This window comes from Trichoplusia ni, chromosome 16 (assembly GCF_003590095.1).
Source record: "Trichoplusia ni isolate ovarian cell line Hi5 chromosome 16, tn1, whole genome shotgun sequence".
In the NCBI taxonomy this organism is placed as follows: Eukaryota; Metazoa; Arthropoda; class Insecta; order Lepidoptera; family Noctuidae; genus Trichoplusia; species Trichoplusia ni.
In genome coordinates this window covers 1909350-1926395 of record NC_039493.1, presented here as the reverse complement: position 1 = coordinate 1926395, position 17046 = coordinate 1909350, and the positions used below count along the sequence as shown (strand labels likewise).

The window sequence follows — 17046 nt, the reverse complement described above, 5'->3', positions numbered from 1 at the left end:
GTTGTTTTTTCCACCTTAGTTTAAAAACAAACATAACCATTAATAACGAAACAAAAACATCAGGTGAGGTTTTGTAATATTTTACTATGATTCAGTAAATACTAACAGGCCATAGTATTTCGTGGACGGCTGTAATTTCACGGTGTATGCCCACAATGGCCAGAAACACGTAATCGTTTGTGCAGCACATACATTAGTGCTGTTTACTAGAGCGTACATTGTTTTCATCTGACAATGAAGGTTGAATGTAATCTCCCCTACGATGAGTGGGGAGAAATGTTACTGTGTTTGTGGGATGAAATAGTTGCACACTTTTTAATGCGGAGCACAGCGAACGCGAATTATATCGCGAAGGGCTTTCAGATGGCGCTGGTTGGAAACTGTGGAAGGATTTCTGGGTTAGAAAAAATACCTTTTATGCCTATTGCAATTCGCCTTTTACATACTTTCCATTGCGATTTACAATGTCCAAGGAATTTTACGTGTTGGCCAATTTGTACATACCCATTACTAATGGAATATTGCATTCATCGCGAATAATGTAATAACGACGTTGACATTTGATTCGATTGGTGCAAAAGCTAAATGTTTGTCATTTGCGCCTACTCATACATTAGTCACAGTTTAAGCTTAATCTAATTCCTAACTAATAGATGAAGTAAAGTTTAGGGTACCTACCTATACCGAAGTAAGAAATATCAAGTTAAGTTTATTGGAAAATCAAGAGCGCATTTTTTGTACACAAAGTACAATTACGCAAAACATGGGTTACGACCCGTTTATTCGAAATTGGAGATCCTAAAACACTCTCCGTAATCCATAGTTTAAATGCGATACCTTCTTGAAAACACACTGAAATACTAATTAATGCGAATGTGATAACATTACAACGGTATAGAACGACCTTCGGTGGGTCTAGGCCGTGACGGCGCATGCGCAGCTCAAGTATAACTGTGCTGTTATGCTGTAACTGTCCGCGGGATTCAGTGTGGGAACTTAGCTTTGTAATTAATTGAACAAGCTAATCTCGCGAGTTTACTTGCCTGCCAGTTTTTATTGAATTTATTAACAGTTTGCTCGTGAAGTTTAAGAAAAAACATTAATTTAAGGAACGCTAAATGTAATGGTAAAATAATTGTTTGTGATAATTTATTGACGCAAATATTAAAAAAAAACAGGTAAAAGTAATTTGATAAGCGTAATTCGGTGAGACTATTCGAGTTTCATGAATATTGTTATATCATAAAGATATAACCCCTATCAAACTTCATTCATTACTTTACGATATGGATACAGACAATAACGGATATTGTAAATGATAATTACATCATCACTAATAGTAAACAAAACATCTACAACTATGTAAATAAATGTACTGCACAAGTAATTATTCCCCTCGGGATATTTTAATATCTTATACTCACATGAAGGTTTGTTGAAATATTTAGCAGCTAGAACAAGGCGGAACCCAGTGATCTGGGATCCATTTCTACAGCATCCTTAGGTCTGCTTGAATTTTATGAATGAATGTTCAGCGCGGCAATACAGACGGCCGCTGGAGGCAGCCACGCGATATTACCATTCAATGTTTGTTTTTGATGACTAATGTGTGCTAATACATACACATTTGTTTATCGGAATTGACTTTTTGCTTTACTTCGGTGACAAATATTGGAAAAGCTGTAAAAGACCGGTAGTGAACCGTTGACAGTCTATAAACTAGTGTCTGTCTGTAAATATATGTATTTTTCTTTTGCACTTACTTAAAAATATATATGTGTAAATTACTAAGTTTTATACAACGATTTTCAACATAGCTTCTGCGACTTACATAACTAGATTAGAAGAACACGGTACCCTTCGCATTAACATTTGCCCTTTTCTTGTATATTCGCATATTCGCTCGAATGTATGTAAGTAACAAGCATTAATCTACTTCCTTCCCTCGACTTCCCAGAAAAATACATTTGTTATTCTTATTATATCTAGTTCATAAATTATTAATATTACGAACTTGTTTTCCTCAAGGTCTCAAACCGGATTACTGTTGATCTAAGAATTGTAAATATTTTAGCAAGACAATCATTTATATGTGGGTTATAATTATGCAAGATTTGTTTGTTTATAAATAGGCAATAATAAGGTAGTTTTATGAACAGACACAAGTCTTCACACATTTTTTTTAGTTCAAATGTGTCAAGTTTATAGACATTGTTAAACAAGTTATAGTTATGTTATTAAATCTAATTATAACATTTTTCCTGTTTGCGTGTGAATCAAAGTGTCGTTAAACATAGTTAGATATATCTTGTTATAAATCATATTGAAACATGTTCGGAATATCAGAACATGCATTAAAATTTGGGAATACTTAACATGGGTTAGGTCATTTCAATGCTCGATCCTCTTCAGCAAATTAAGTGTATTTCAACCTATACTAGGTTGCTACAGTCTTATATAGTAGGTTCATTTTAGCAAGAAGACAAAGCACATCGCGGCGAGTCAGAGTAGTTTAATAGAAAAAAAAATCATAAGTAAACGATTTCGCAATAATATATTCTATATTTACACTTCAAAGAAAACATCGTCAGCTGTCAACGGTATTCATAGCATGTCGCATTATATTCGCACATTTGCCGCAGTGACTCACAATAATTATGGCCGACCTTGGTTGGACCTCGAAGCAATTAATATGCCATAGTTTTTGCCCTCAAAGTGGAACAGAACAAATCACTTGTAATTATGGTTGTGGCGTATCAATCACGGGTTTTTGTTGATGCCCGACTCAGGCACGTCGCACCTGTGGACTGCCAGGTGCTTTGAAATCAATACAATGTTTGTTGCAAACTTCTGTTAGAATAATTGTTATTAAAAAACACTTGTTAGTAGACTCAAAAGGCGCTAGTTGTTTTTCCACTAAACAAATATATTAATCCACGTAGGTACTGCGAAATACTTTTATTCTACACCACTTAATACTACGTAGGTAATTCTAGTGATTGGATTGTCGAATTTATAAGTTCAATGACTAGCTGAACTGGCATTTAATTATAGGTTGAATTCCGCCGCACCGACTTCACCAAACTCAGCGTATTTGATTTCGTAATTCGAAAAGTGACGTTTGTTTTTTTTTTATTGCGCAAAGACAATACAACATTGATTTTATTGACGCAAAGAGGTCGAAAGTAAAAACCTGAACCTGTGGTTAATTAATAAGGTGTTTGAGAAGCAGCAAGTGACAATTAGTCACGTCGCGACACAGTTGGCCACACGCCATGATTGTTGGTGTTCGCTTACCTTGCAACATGATACATGGTGTTGCATTGACAGTTACCGGATCTTGTGACGATAATTCACGGTCCTATATCATTGGACGGTCAACTAACTGCGCACTTTATAGTTGACTGACGAGAAACAACGACGAGGAGGCTACGATATACCACGCTTGTACTCAGTACTCACTCAATATTATTCACGAAGAAAATGAAGAATTAAGTGCTATAAGAATCTAAACTTTAATTGTAGACTTCCGAACTTAAATTAAGGACTCTTTTCGGGCCGAACTAACTTATTACTCATTAAAAACATACAACAATCATTATGCATAAAATTATCATTACATAAGCCCGTTTTAGTAGAACAGGCTGTCAATTAGATCATACGACCTCATTAGACCATTTCAATAGATATGGTTAGTTCCGACTGCGCGGGCGCATCCTTCCGAACTCGCAACGGATGCTAGGAGAGCGGAAACATTAACATGGAGTTAATTTATTACAACATTATATTTTATGCAGCGAGGTCCAAAATTCATTGAAACGGTGGACTGGGTTATCCTCTGTCGGATTTATGAATACGAAACTTTAGCAAGTTCAAACTTATTCTAATTATTCTAGGGACTAGAATCCATATTTGCCGTGAAGATGAAATTTTAACACCTTGCTAAATAAATTATAACTATTATTAGGTTAACCTGATGGGATAATTGTTGTAATCAGTGATTAGCTTCTTGCAAAGTGCAGTAAATGGTGTACCTAGTCTTCTAAACGTACGCTAGCAGTACCCTGAAATGCCAAAACATATTTCTACTTGAAATAAAAATTAAGATTTCCTTTCGTCAAATGTCTGTGAGGGCTTTTATAATGGTGGCTTGGGTTCCCCCCACGTCTGCCAATTTATGCTAACTCATTCAGAATGATGAGGTTGTATGATTTTTGTTTTTTTTTTAAGAAATTCAGTTTTGCAAGTCGTCGCGATGCGGAATAATATTGTCTTTTCCGTAATTGCGTCTTACGTGTATGTAATAATGTTACTATTACGATAAAATTGTTAAATAGAAAAACATTAAGTAAACAGTTTAAGCGTTTATAAACTGGGTATATTACGCATATCAAGAAAGTGGTCTGGACTTTAAAAGACACAGCAACCCTTGAGTTTGTTTCGACATTTATTCTCAGGGTAGTCAGATAGGAAACTATTCTACTGAAAAAATGAATGATTTGAAATAATGTATATAGTGTATGTACGCACAATATCCGTAGCGAAATTTACTTAATGCGAAACATTCTGTTAATGAATGTTTGTACAATTAACACAATATAATTAACTAAATTCCTTAACAGCCATTATACATCGGGAAACACCATTAATTTATACATTAGGGAAAATAACCAGTACCGTATTTAAAATGATGACAAATACCATGAACGCATGCATGATAAATATTATCGTTACATTATACTGAGTTGTTTATTACTGCTTAATAAATTAACAATATAAATCATGTAAGCTATTTTTTACACTATACTTTTAAAATTATAATTGTTGGTCAACCCCTGGACAACCATGGAAAATCAAATGCATGAATAATGTTTTCGAAATTTACATTATACCAATAATTAATCAATATATTTCAATGTTGAGGACGATAAAACCATAAATAATAACAAAATGATTATTTCTTTACAACTAACAAGTCCAGTCGTAGTTGCCGTTTTAAGTTTAATGAATAAATTAAAAAAACCGTGTTCAAACTTGAATACAGTATATTATAAACCAGAAATTGACGTCGAACTGAGTACATCGACATCATAAAATAACTATAGTTTATTACCCCTTGTTAGAACAACATCCATCAAAACATTAAGTAACAGAGAAAAAAGCAATCTTCCACAGCGCTTCGATATTACAGATAGCTACACAATTATCACGTGATTTTATTGTCAATAAACCAGTTAAATTGTCGTAAAACGAACAAGACGTATATCATAACGGGATGTATCAAAACATTAATCGTGACCGACGGACGGCGGCATACGATTACAAAATAAGGTAGAAAAGACTGGAACGTTGTCCCGACTTTTTGCCGCAGCGTTTTGTCGCAGCAAACGGTCCGACACTGCGATTGCAGCGATGCGGCGTGTCGCATTGTCATGTTCCTGATATCATCATGTCGCCATCGTCGTCGCCCACATACCACGACTGCTGTTACTTTTTGCCGTCTCGATTTTAAGTATCAGCTGTCCGGACATATTTCGAAGTTATGGAATTGTAAGATTGAGTAAACAAGATAATAGTTTGGAAAAATAAATCAACTGTACATGACTCGAACTAGAGTCAACTCAGATCTATTGGCGATCCCGCAGCTACGTCAGCTCATAAATAAAGATACCAGTGTAGTCAAAAACTAGTCGGGCTATCCCGACACATACGCGTGACTCGTGAGTAAAACGTTATTAAATTAATGGTTTAAAAATGCCTCCGCAGTAGGTACTCTGAATGGCATAAGAGGAAAATGCGAAAAGGTAAACTCACCATAAAACAAACAGGTACCTATACTATTGTCATAGTTAATCCCCTTTACCTCACCAGTTGGGAATACGAGACCATATCGCCATCGTCACCAATTAAGACAAGAAAGTCCATCCACTCATAAGTATTGACGTGTTACCAAAGAAAAACAAATGACTGCAGCACGTAATAATTCAGACGTCATTTGATCTGGCTACCAAATCTCCCACTTTAGATTCAGATAAACTTTACAACATTTTAAGTTAAAACAAACAGTGCAACTTCATGCTATCTCAACATTTATCTCGTGACCTTCCACAAACTATAATTCGCATTTATTATCAAATTACACGAAACGAACTTAGCTTCCGAGCTTCCGCATTAACTCCACATTTAAAGTAATTAAGGACGTTACTGTGATAGCGTATTAGTTTATAAAAAGGAAAACACAATCTCTTATTGTTAATAACATTACCACATTAATACATTATATGACCTTGGCATTATCCTGTATAGTTTAATCTTATCATAAACACAACTCGGTAATTAAAGTGCATTCTCATAATTTGCATTTTGCTAACGAAATTACTTACATTTATTTGTATTCGTTTTTTTTTCTTAAATAACTGATTGTTTCGGATGCTCGGCCACTTGTATAACTGCACAATGGATATTAGGCACTTTACATTCGAAAACTTTGAAAAACATAAGTTCAAGCAAGCAAGACTGATTGTGACGTTAAATTGTTTGGTGAGTAATCTTTTAATACATATGAAAATAGTATAGTCCTACATCACATTCAGTCCTCGATGGAAAAGTTTAACAGCCAAACAATAGTTGGAAAGGTTAAATTGTTAATCTGTGTATAATCCGTTATTTGCCGTACAGGGCGTTGGACTGGAGGCTCCCCATAGTGGCAGGAATGCAGCCGACTCATGCGCCGCCCGACTGATTAATAGAAAACTTGTATGACAAGTGCGCGATGGGATACGCAACCGAGCACAGTTTTAGGTATACACCGTTCATTATACAAGCCTGACGTAATTGCATCGTGTTAAGATAAATGTCCTACTTACAGGTATTATAGGAGTTTTATTGATGGTCTAGCTGTAATGTAACAACGATGAAATACTAAGTGCGGATTAACTTTTAACATTATTCTAACTGATCAGCAGCAGCCACGCTTAAATCATGATTGCAATTTTTAAACAATTAAAATTTTCATTCCTTGCATTAATATGTTTGATCAAAGTTAAAAAGACAACGACAACAGGCGTAAGAGACTTATATGAACTTAAGTTGCAGTTACTACATTCTGACATATTACATGAAATTGAAGCATTCTGATACGTTCATCAGGAAAGTGAACACAAAGACACATAAGGAAGCATCTTCTTCAATCCACTTCAGCATACCATGTAGCTATTAGACTCCAAATATGGCGGCTATTACCATCAGCCATCAGGTGACGGCACTTAACCGATATGCTTATTTAATTACGGATAAGCGGCTACAATGCATGCATAATATATCGGCGTTTATAAACCCTGCTTTAAATGTTATTGATACAACCAGCTTCAGTCTCTCGGGCAACATTGAGGCAAACAATCTCGGGAGGTCGTTACATTTTATGATAACTTACTTTTACACGTGATTCTATTCGTTACTGACAAATTTCCCATGAGAATGCATCAGTTCGTATTCAAGACCTTAAAATTCATTTCTCAATTTTACTTTACTGTGTTATTTGCGATGAGATGAAGTGTTCTTCCCTTTGTCCTGCTTCCAATTTCTAGGAGTAGGTGCAAAAGGTACGTACAGTTACTCTTCTATTCATTACCACAAAATTCTCCTTCCTTCTCGCATATTGACTTATAAATTTATCGAAACAAATAAGATGATCCAGAGCAGCGTTGAGTGACATTATGTCATGACTGACGGTTGGTCGTCGCTCTCAAGGCCCAATACTGACCCTATTTCGAAACGGTCCGTGGCCCATGACTCACGGACTGTCATTTACTTATTTAAAAGTCGACCAAGTGACCTTGCCATAATGAAGCCTTCCTGTTTTTGTGTTAAGGAATCGCCAACTATTGTTTACGTTGTGACTAACTGTTTCGACTTGGATTTTGTTCGCAATATCGGATTAATAATGGAAATGCCTTTTGGATGACCTACTGCGATAAGTGGACTTACACCAATTATACCGAAACCATTTTTTCCACGTTCAAAATTTGGAATTACTTTTCCAAGATGAATATGTTCGCATTAGTGTCGTTTTAAATTCATTATCTCGAACGAATCACAAAAAAGTCACACCTGCGGCCAAAAAGAAAAAAACACCGTTCTGCATATCAAGAAGAAACAGCGAATCGAATTCAAAATATTGTTCCGAGACATTGTTCGTAGATCGTATTATACCGCGAGTGTTTCAACATTTATACGTGCTGAATTGAAATTGACCGAATCATTGGAGTAATTCATCCACTTGTACCATTTGGAGTCCTAGAACAAGACCGTGTGTCACTCATGATTCATCGTGCGTTTGAGGATATTTATGTTATAGTTAAATCATACGTCACCGAACTAGACAGCGCTAACGATGTGCGTAATTAAGTAAGCAAGGAGTTTGAACGCAAACGTCTCTATTCGAAATTAGTTCGGAAATTAGTAATATTTATCTCAACATTGCCGGCTTGACATAATATCCTAGTTTCTTGATTTTAGTCACGTAGGGGGACTTGGGTTATGCCGTTCAAAAAACATCTCCATTTCTTTAATCAAAGAACAGAATTTAATCAATAAGGGTAAAAGGTGGCAAATAAGTCCTTATTTATCCCTTGCATCAAAACAAACTAGGATACGATACATATTCTCTTACTGGTAGTAGTATTACCGTAGCAATCTATTAGGAGGCCCGCACTCAACGGTGGGCGTTTACTGGTTGATATATCAGGAGCGAGGGGGCGGAATGACCGAGTATTCTTAGCTGTCACAGATAATTGATACCTATTCTGTTTAGATCTTGTCAGAAAATTAGTATTCCAGGATGTTGAATACACTCGATCCACATGATTCTATTATTTGTCTTGATGAAATAGACCATTTCGGCAAAAAGAAGAACATTTCATCTGTTTCAAGTTTACTCCATATTAAGTTTTATAGAATCAATCCATCAGTTTTGACGAAAAAAAGAGTGTCAGGAACAATTACTTTCTTATTTTTTAATTTTAGCCTCTTATATTCATATTCTTGGTGTGCTGATAGTACGATATAGTAAGCCTACAATGTGGCGATGATGTAAATACACAATAATAAACATGTTGTTAGATGCGCCGGGCAATCTACTCGTGTTGCTGATAATACAGAAATAGCCAGCCATCAATGGGGGCTCTGTGAGCGATAACGACGCATGCGGCCCTCGTCTCACGCGCACCCGATTTGGGTAAGACAGGACGCGGTGCGATCGAAAGATGTACGAGTAGCGTATTTTTTATGTCAAATTTCTTTGTCGTCATAAAGACGTGTATACCTAGATACTAACTCTTGATTATAAAGGATCATAGAACTCTGAGTATTATAATAAAAAGTGAAATTTAAGTAGGTTTATTTTCAAGCTCATTTAATATTACTTTTTCATGAGCTTGCAGTTATTTTCTTCTGCTCTTTTCTGGCAAGATATATCTGTTGACATAGACACTATCTTTCTGGTAATCACTTAAAATATGTTAATTGAAAGTATTTAGTATTTTATCATACTAGAAACACCCTTACAACTTCCACCTTTAATTTAGTCTCTTCCAAGACTTAAACCCTTTTAAATATGCGAACATTCTTTATACATTGAAATGTTAGTGTAGTTATGTTATGTATATTATGATTTATCATTATCTTTATGCACAGGATGTGAAAAAACGAAGGTCATATCAAAATGAATATAACAAATTTATTATCATACAGTAGGTCACTCAAACAATACCAATGTCAGTTAGAAAAAAACAATCTAGAGTTCGGAGAAAGAGTGATATAGGTAACCATGCTTTTAAAAAGACCAGTGGACCCAGTATTCTTGATCTACAAGTACAAAAAGCTTTTTATTTTAGGTTTCATATAAAGTTGATTAATAAATAAATTAAAAGACATTACATTAAAAGTATATTACAATATGGTACAATCGTTTCATTTAAATAAGAAATAAAATAAAGTAAAGCATATTTCTGAGAAACTTGTCACAAACACAGTGAAAAGACATGAGGCATAGATAAAACAGGAAATGAAACATATTGTTGTGTTATCACTTAAGTTGCGTCAGGAACTTATTGTACAACACTGGCAGGATGATAAAGTTTGTATTTAGAGTATAGGTGTACAGCTGTTGTATAGATAATATAATTATAAAAAGAACATTGCTCGTTTCTTATGGAAAGAAACTTTTTTCTTTAGTGATTAGCTTTTTTTATGTTTTAAGGGCATGTTTCTTGGTGTTTGGAATGGAAGGAAGAATAAAATGAAAATTAACAGACTACACTTTAGACCAGGAGCACAGAAAATTAATGTCCATCACATCAATTTTTTCAGGTCAGGACACTCCTTAAGTTAAAGCTGAATGAAACAGTAACCAGTTGAGTGTGTAGTCTATACAGAAAATATTATTAATGTTGCAGGAAAACATAACAATGACAGGAAATTGTTTAAACTGAACAGTTGAGTACTGTCGTAAATGTAAATAGATTTAGACATTACTAGAAAATGCGTTAAAACGTGCCCGAGTCTGCCCGACACTGTAATAAAGTAAGAGCAGTTCGTAGGTGCTTGAAAACAAATAAGAATCGCATAAATTACTTATTCGAGGACCGAGTTATAAGACCCACCCGTAATTTCTACTGCAAAAATTACGTTCGGTTATTACGAGCACGGCTTCCGCAATAGTATTTTTTCAACTATAATAATAATTGAAAGCGAACATTTTACTTTTCATCTCACGCAAGTTTGTTTACCGCCGATTATATTTTAAATATTGACGCGAGTGCCGCAATCGCGTAACAAAAGTAACGTCTGCCGTTCACACGGTAAACAATCGTATGTTTGTAAACATAATGCCGGCAAAATTCGGTGCCAACACTTACCAATACTTTGACGAAACGATTTTCCAACTCGTCCCGGTCCGGCATCGGGGGCTTTGTCCGGTTCCTAGTCGACGGCTGTCGTACATGGTGACTCTTCGCCGACGCCACCGGGCCGTCCAACATTGTCTGCTCCCTTGAAGTTATCAAACCCATTTTACACTGAACACTATATCACTTAACGCACACCACTAATAACATTTATGAACGGCATCATGTCATTTTTATCACAGACTAAAGCACAAAATCACGATTAGTAATAAATCAACAGGTCACATTACACGGTCGCGGCGAGGCGCAAAACTAGTTGTCGGCAACTGCGAGCAACAACAAAGCAAACTCGAGCGAAGGGCGAAGGCCGAGCCGTAATGAACTGTCAGTGGCATGAAGTTAGCAGGAAGCGAGTGATAAGCATACGTCCAATCAGAAATTCGAACCGTTCAAAAACGATTGCCATGTGTAGAGAATTTTATTTAGTAGAATGTAGAGCTGATTAAATTAATTGGTATAGAATTTGAAATGAATTGCAATAAAATGTAAATAACATATTTCTACTTTGTCGCATATTAATCATTTTAATGCTTCTTTTTTTATTTTGGATGAAATAATAAAAATGTTACCGCTAGAAAAATTCAATATGTCGTTGTCAAACGTGACAGCTGAACTATGTCTCTTTCAAATGTGACAGTTCTGAAATGGGTACAAAAAAGAAACATTAATTTTGATTGTGATCATTTAATGACTTATTGCTTGAGTAGAGCCCTTTATAATAGCTGTAAACTGTTGCAGGCTGGTGATACTGGCGCCTTTTTGTAAATGTCTGTGATAATAGTCAGGTTCCTTTTGTTATTTTTTTTCCTTATTCTTCCATTAATTAATAAATTAATTACCGTACCTATGTATTATGAAGTATAAGAGTAGGTATAATATCATACAAACGAAACAATCCTAAATATGACTAACTGTTTGTAGCGGTATTTCAGTTTGTGAAGTTAACTTATTGCTTGTTGTTAACGAACAGGCTTTAAAGTGGAAGATCTAAGATCTTGAATCGAGAATCTATGATCGCTCTATTTTTTTTAGTTTGGGCCGTTACGAGTCTGGTTGTAGATTTATATAAAAAAAAAAAAAAGAAAGAAAATATATGGTTAACTGCTATGACGCCTGTTTGTTAACAATAGCAAATAGCTGTGAAATATATCCCGAGGATTTTTTTTTAGATCTAACAGCTTTAATTACGTCGTACTTCAGTAAGTCAAATTGCAATCTAGTAATTTTCTCTATGGTGTCATAAGGTGGAAACTGATTTAAATATTGAAATATTTTATACATAATTATGATCTTTGCTGTGATATTATATGTGATTCATCATCACTCTATCCTTTTATTTAATCTTTTCAATCTAGCCACAACTTTGTTGGGGTCGGCTTCCAGTCTAACCGGATGCAGCTAAGTTGTTTTTCAAAGAGCAACTGCCTTTCTAACCCCATCAACCTGGGAAACATGATTCCCTATTCTGACTACTCCTAACAACTGTCAAAGATAAGAATAACAGCCGGGACCCTAAATTTAAGGTAATGCACATGAGAATTGTTAGCGATTTGGTTGAATAACGCATATTCGGCAACAATGGCTGAAGCGCCAGAATATTTCTCTTGTCTTTCGCCTACCTCCAGCTCACTGCTTTAGATTCAAATATTTTTAATCAAGCTAAGCTTCACCATAGTCAGTGGTGTCTTAGAATAATAATTAAGAAAATACGTCACAAACGAATCAAACCTGCACCATGCACTTAGGATAACATGCGGTGGTATACCCTCAGATCCTTGCAAGGCGACAAGTGCCAAGTCAGCAAACAAAAACAAAACCCCGAAAACTTTCATTTAAAGCCCAGACAGTAAAAAAAAGTCGGTTCGCCCGATTAGAAGCTACGACGACACACAATACACCTGTTAAACAATAAAGAAAGAAGAAAAAAGTAAGTCGTCAAAAGGAGTTATGAAATAAAACATCACAGTATTTATATAATTTTATTGGTTATATATCATTTTATGTTTTATTCGTACAAAATTATAGCGGTAACGAGAACAATGTTATTGCCCGTATTCTATTAAAATAATATACAATACACCAATATTTTGTTAGCACCATTTTTTTTTATTTTTTCAACTTTTCTACAAACATACCATTACCTTATATTGCTACGAATGCATAGTAATAACGAAAAGTTTATGGTCTTTTTAACTTTTTCCATATATATGTAACTAACTAATATTAAAAAAATCATTAGTTTGATAATGGTGATCCGACATAGGTCTACAACTAAACGAACTTAAAATATTCACTGAAGTATGTCTCAGGCTCTGAACGGTTACAAGGTCTAGAGCGCGACACGAGATAATTTGGTCCAGCTTCAACAACATTGAGTTTACACTTTGTTAATAATCATAATGAATCTCCACATCGTCAGTACAGTCTTTGGTTAGGACAGAAGAGATATTATAGAGATTACATAACTTAAATTTATAATATCACAAGCATAATAAATTGAAACACTTCATACGTAGAAGGCCAGTCATACGTTCACAAAATGATCTACGATTGAATACGATGATAATTTGCATAATTGGATAACTATAGTAACACAAAACACCAGAGTGCATAACATATGTGCAGGACGTGAAGCATTGCTAGGCAAACGATAACTACAAGCGGTAAGGCTACGCGACAGACTCCGCCGACAAGGGGTACAATGCACCAAATACTATGCGAAGAACGTACAGTAATGTACATCGACATTTTGTCCAACTACTTACGTTACACGTACTTTTTAATACTTTTAAGGCATATCTTGCGTTCACTAAATCCACCTTAAGCTAAACTACACCTTACATTTTAATTGTAACGTTCTGTCGCTCTCGAGTTCCTCTTACTTTTGATAAATATTAAAAAATACTTTTATTATGTCTCGAGAGAGAGTAGAACGTGTCTATAACTACTAAAATCTTTAAAGGCACAATAAATGAGCTTATGGCAGCATCATGCCTACAATACGTATAAGGGACAACAAGTGGAGACCTCCTGTACAACTAACGCATCGCTATGAAGGTCACTCCGAAACAAATCAAACACTACAAGAAATGCTCGTAACCTTTGTATAATAATCTAACATTATTACTCCCTATAATAACATTTACGTACCCCTCCGAAACTATTCCCACTTATTCCGGAACCGAATTAATTTAGTCCACTTATTTAAGATCTTTAAAGGTACCAAATTATGTTCCACATTATTAGAACAAAGAAGGCACAAAGACCCCAAGACACACAAGCATAGTAGCTAGGATCAAAATATTTATAGCATCCATTGCGCAATAGGGTACTTGCAATATTGTCACTAGGATGAACACTAGGATACAAACTAAGTATCTACCTCAAGCCCAGTTTTATGTGCAAAAGGACCAAGGATCATGAAGGCTTAGCTTAGACAATCAGCGCATTATAAACCCCCAAACATCAGAACGCGTATACTTAAATAGGCGGTGCGGTTAGGATATAATGCGTACTTGATCGTGACAAATTGCACAGTGTTACATTGCCAATGAATTTGCAAGGGGACAAGGATGGTCAAAATCACCTTGGTACAGGTGGATATATGAAGGGTGAATAGATAGAAATGGGGATTCCTACCTATCGTAGTCTATATAGCATGCTTGTGTTTTACATGAAAATCGCTCTCTTACAGTATTTAAATTATTCCTAACACGTTCTTATATTCTCTAAAAGATGCGAACCCTTAGCATTTTATTCTGTCTATCCACCCGCAGATACCTATCCACTCAATGCTGCGCGTGTGTGTGTGTGCGGGCCTGTTACTTGGAGGAGGGGTAGTAGTAGAGCACAGCGCAGCCGGGCAGCTGCCAGCGCGACGCGTGCAGCTCGATGAGCTGCAGCAGCGTGCGGCGGATGGAGGGCGCCGCCGCCGTGTTGAGGAAGGCGTCGCGCACCGCCGTCAGCAGCCGCTCCAGCTCGCCCGGCAGCTGCTGCTCCAGGTCGCGCCCGATGTACGTCAGCACGAAGAACAGGTTCTCCGTCTGCATACACAACACATACCTTGTATACCTGTTTCCTTTTCCAAGGGGTTGGAGGTTACTTGGCTCAGTTAACGGAGGCATTCACCTCAGAAACGTATGACACAATCATTATGGTGCATGAATGGAAGAAGACAGCTGTCCTCATTTTTTTATTAGGCCTGTTTTTTTTTTAATCTGAAGCATAATTAAAATGCAACATGGACATAAGGAATGAAGGTTCGAAAACTGGAAAGAAAAGAAGCAAGATGGTTGGTAGGAGGAATGTATACTGACGTCGCTGGCGGAGGGCACGGGCTGGCGGATGCAGTCCTCGCAGCACTTGCAGATGAGCGTGAGCAGCACCTGGCCGGGCTGCGCGCTGGCGCTGCGCCGCTGGATGGCGCGCCGCCGCAGCTGGCAGTACATCTCCAGCAGGAACGACAGGAACGCCATCAGCCGCGGCCGACCCCCGCCCACCGTCGAACCCAGCAACTGGACACAACACAATATTAATGCCAGCCACAAAACGATACCCTCAGGAAAAAAATATTTTGTTTTTAAGATCTTTTTTAGTCTTTTTACTGCCCTTATTGTTCAGCAGCTGGTCCAGGTACCATAAAATTAACAGTATTCTAGGCATAAAATATTTCGGGCGTTAAGGATTTTGGGCCAAACTTGAGCATAAAAAATTGTGGCATGGACAAGACCGGGATTGTCATTTGATAGTCCATCACTTCTAAATAACGATAAGAAAGTGTCATCTCACCATTTCCACTTCTATTTCCCCTTCGGCTATTTTTAAAGCTATGACAAATAGTATAAACATGAGTGGCTACCTTGTCCCTGTCGTGGTACCACTGCTGCGCGGTGTTGAGCAGCGACTCGAGGAAGGTCTCGGTGCTCTCGCGCTCGACGACGGCGATGCAGCGGCGCGCGGCGGGCAGCGCGTACCGCGGCGACTCCACGGCGCGCGACACCAGGTGCCCCACCGCGTCCATCAGCGTGCGCGCGCACACCGCGTTCGGGTCTGCTGGCGCCGCAACACACGTTCAACAACACTACCACCACCAAATACCACCGACGACCACAAAAGTGGAACACAAGTGCTTTCGTTTTCTAAATACGATATTGCAAAAATAGGGATTCGCTTGATGCATATCTACTTTATAAAGATAATACATACAAGGTATTTGGCGGGAAATTCGACACTAAATATGCATGAAAGGAAAAATTGCTTTTGTAAAATTAGACTACTAAACAAAACTAACTATCTTCAAAGTAGAACTTTTAAGAACTTTTTGGGCTTACAAATTAAATGGGCAATGTGCTGAAGACATTAGATTGACAGATATCTGGTCCGGGCAAGGTGACTAACCTTCAAGTGCCTTATCGATGCACTCCTGTATTTCTGGCGGGAAGTTGCCGAGGTCCCCGGCATCAGCAGCCAGGCCGAGCGCGGCCATGCCGCTGGCCAGCGCGTCGGCTGACGTCAGCGACTTGGAGCGCTTCAGGCCGGGCGTGAACGATTGCGGCCGAATGCTCTTGCCGTTGCCGTTCGTGAGCGACGACGGAGGGGACTTCTTCTTTTCGGGAATGATCGCTTGCTGCGGCTGCAGCTTAAAGTGGACGCGAGGCCCTACCTGAAAATGTTGTATATACATTTTATTTAATCCTGTTCTGCACCTATTGCATGCTGGACTTCTAAAGTATATTTTAGATGTCGATTACTGAACCTTACTTCTCATTTAGTTGTTTTAAGGCGGCCCTAATTTGTATCGCTGAAATGTGTTTTCCCAATACATAGTCTAGTCCTAGTATTGGCAATACTTGGGGCTTATGGGCGTCACGGTCACGACATTACATTTTTTGCTGCAATAGCCTTATTGATGTTCTATTTATTGACAATACGGGTTTGGTTCACAAGATTTAAATACTTCAGCATTTAAGTAATCGACACTGGGAAGCGAAAACAATGGAAGTGTGAGAACCAACCATAGTAAACGTTATCTAGATCTAGATAATTGGCCATCTTACTAATTGACGTATATAATTATGTGTTG

General features: G+C 37.2%; 2 protein-coding genes across 10 annotated transcripts in view; both read right to left on the bottom strand.

Moving 5' to 3' along the window:
• LOC113501774 (formin-like protein) overlaps nt 1-11456 on the bottom strand; it is a 79366-nt gene extending 67910 nt beyond the window's left edge. The window contains exon 1 of one of the 2 annotated variants that reach the window (XM_026883015.1): nt 10917-11456. In XM_026883015.1, coding sequence (XP_026738816.1) covers nt 10917-11069 — 153 coding nt within the window. In that variant the 5' untranslated portion in view covers nt 11070-11456. The remainder of the gene's footprint in view (nt 1-10916) is intronic. The other variant, XM_026883014.1, reaches the window with a different exon arrangement.
• A 1473-nt stretch (nt 11457-12929) lies between these two features.
• Nucleotides 12930-17046, bottom strand: part of LOC113501776 (CBP80/20-dependent translation initiation factor) — a 34221-nt gene continuing 30104 nt past the window's right edge. For 6 of the 8 annotated variants that reach the window (XM_026883016.1, XM_026883018.1, XM_026883017.1 and 3 more), the window contains 4 exons: nt 16362-16626; nt 15823-16044; nt 15281-15478; nt 12930-15007 (listed from right to left, as the gene is read on the bottom strand). In XM_026883016.1, coding sequence (XP_026738817.1) covers nt 14745-15007; nt 15281-15478; nt 15823-16044; nt 16362-16626 — 948 coding nt within the window. In that variant the 3' untranslated portion in view covers nt 12930-14744. The remainder of the gene's footprint in view (nt 15008-15280; nt 15479-15822; nt 16045-16361; nt 16627-17046) is intronic. The other 2 variants (XM_026883021.1, XM_026883022.1) reach the window with 2 other exon arrangements.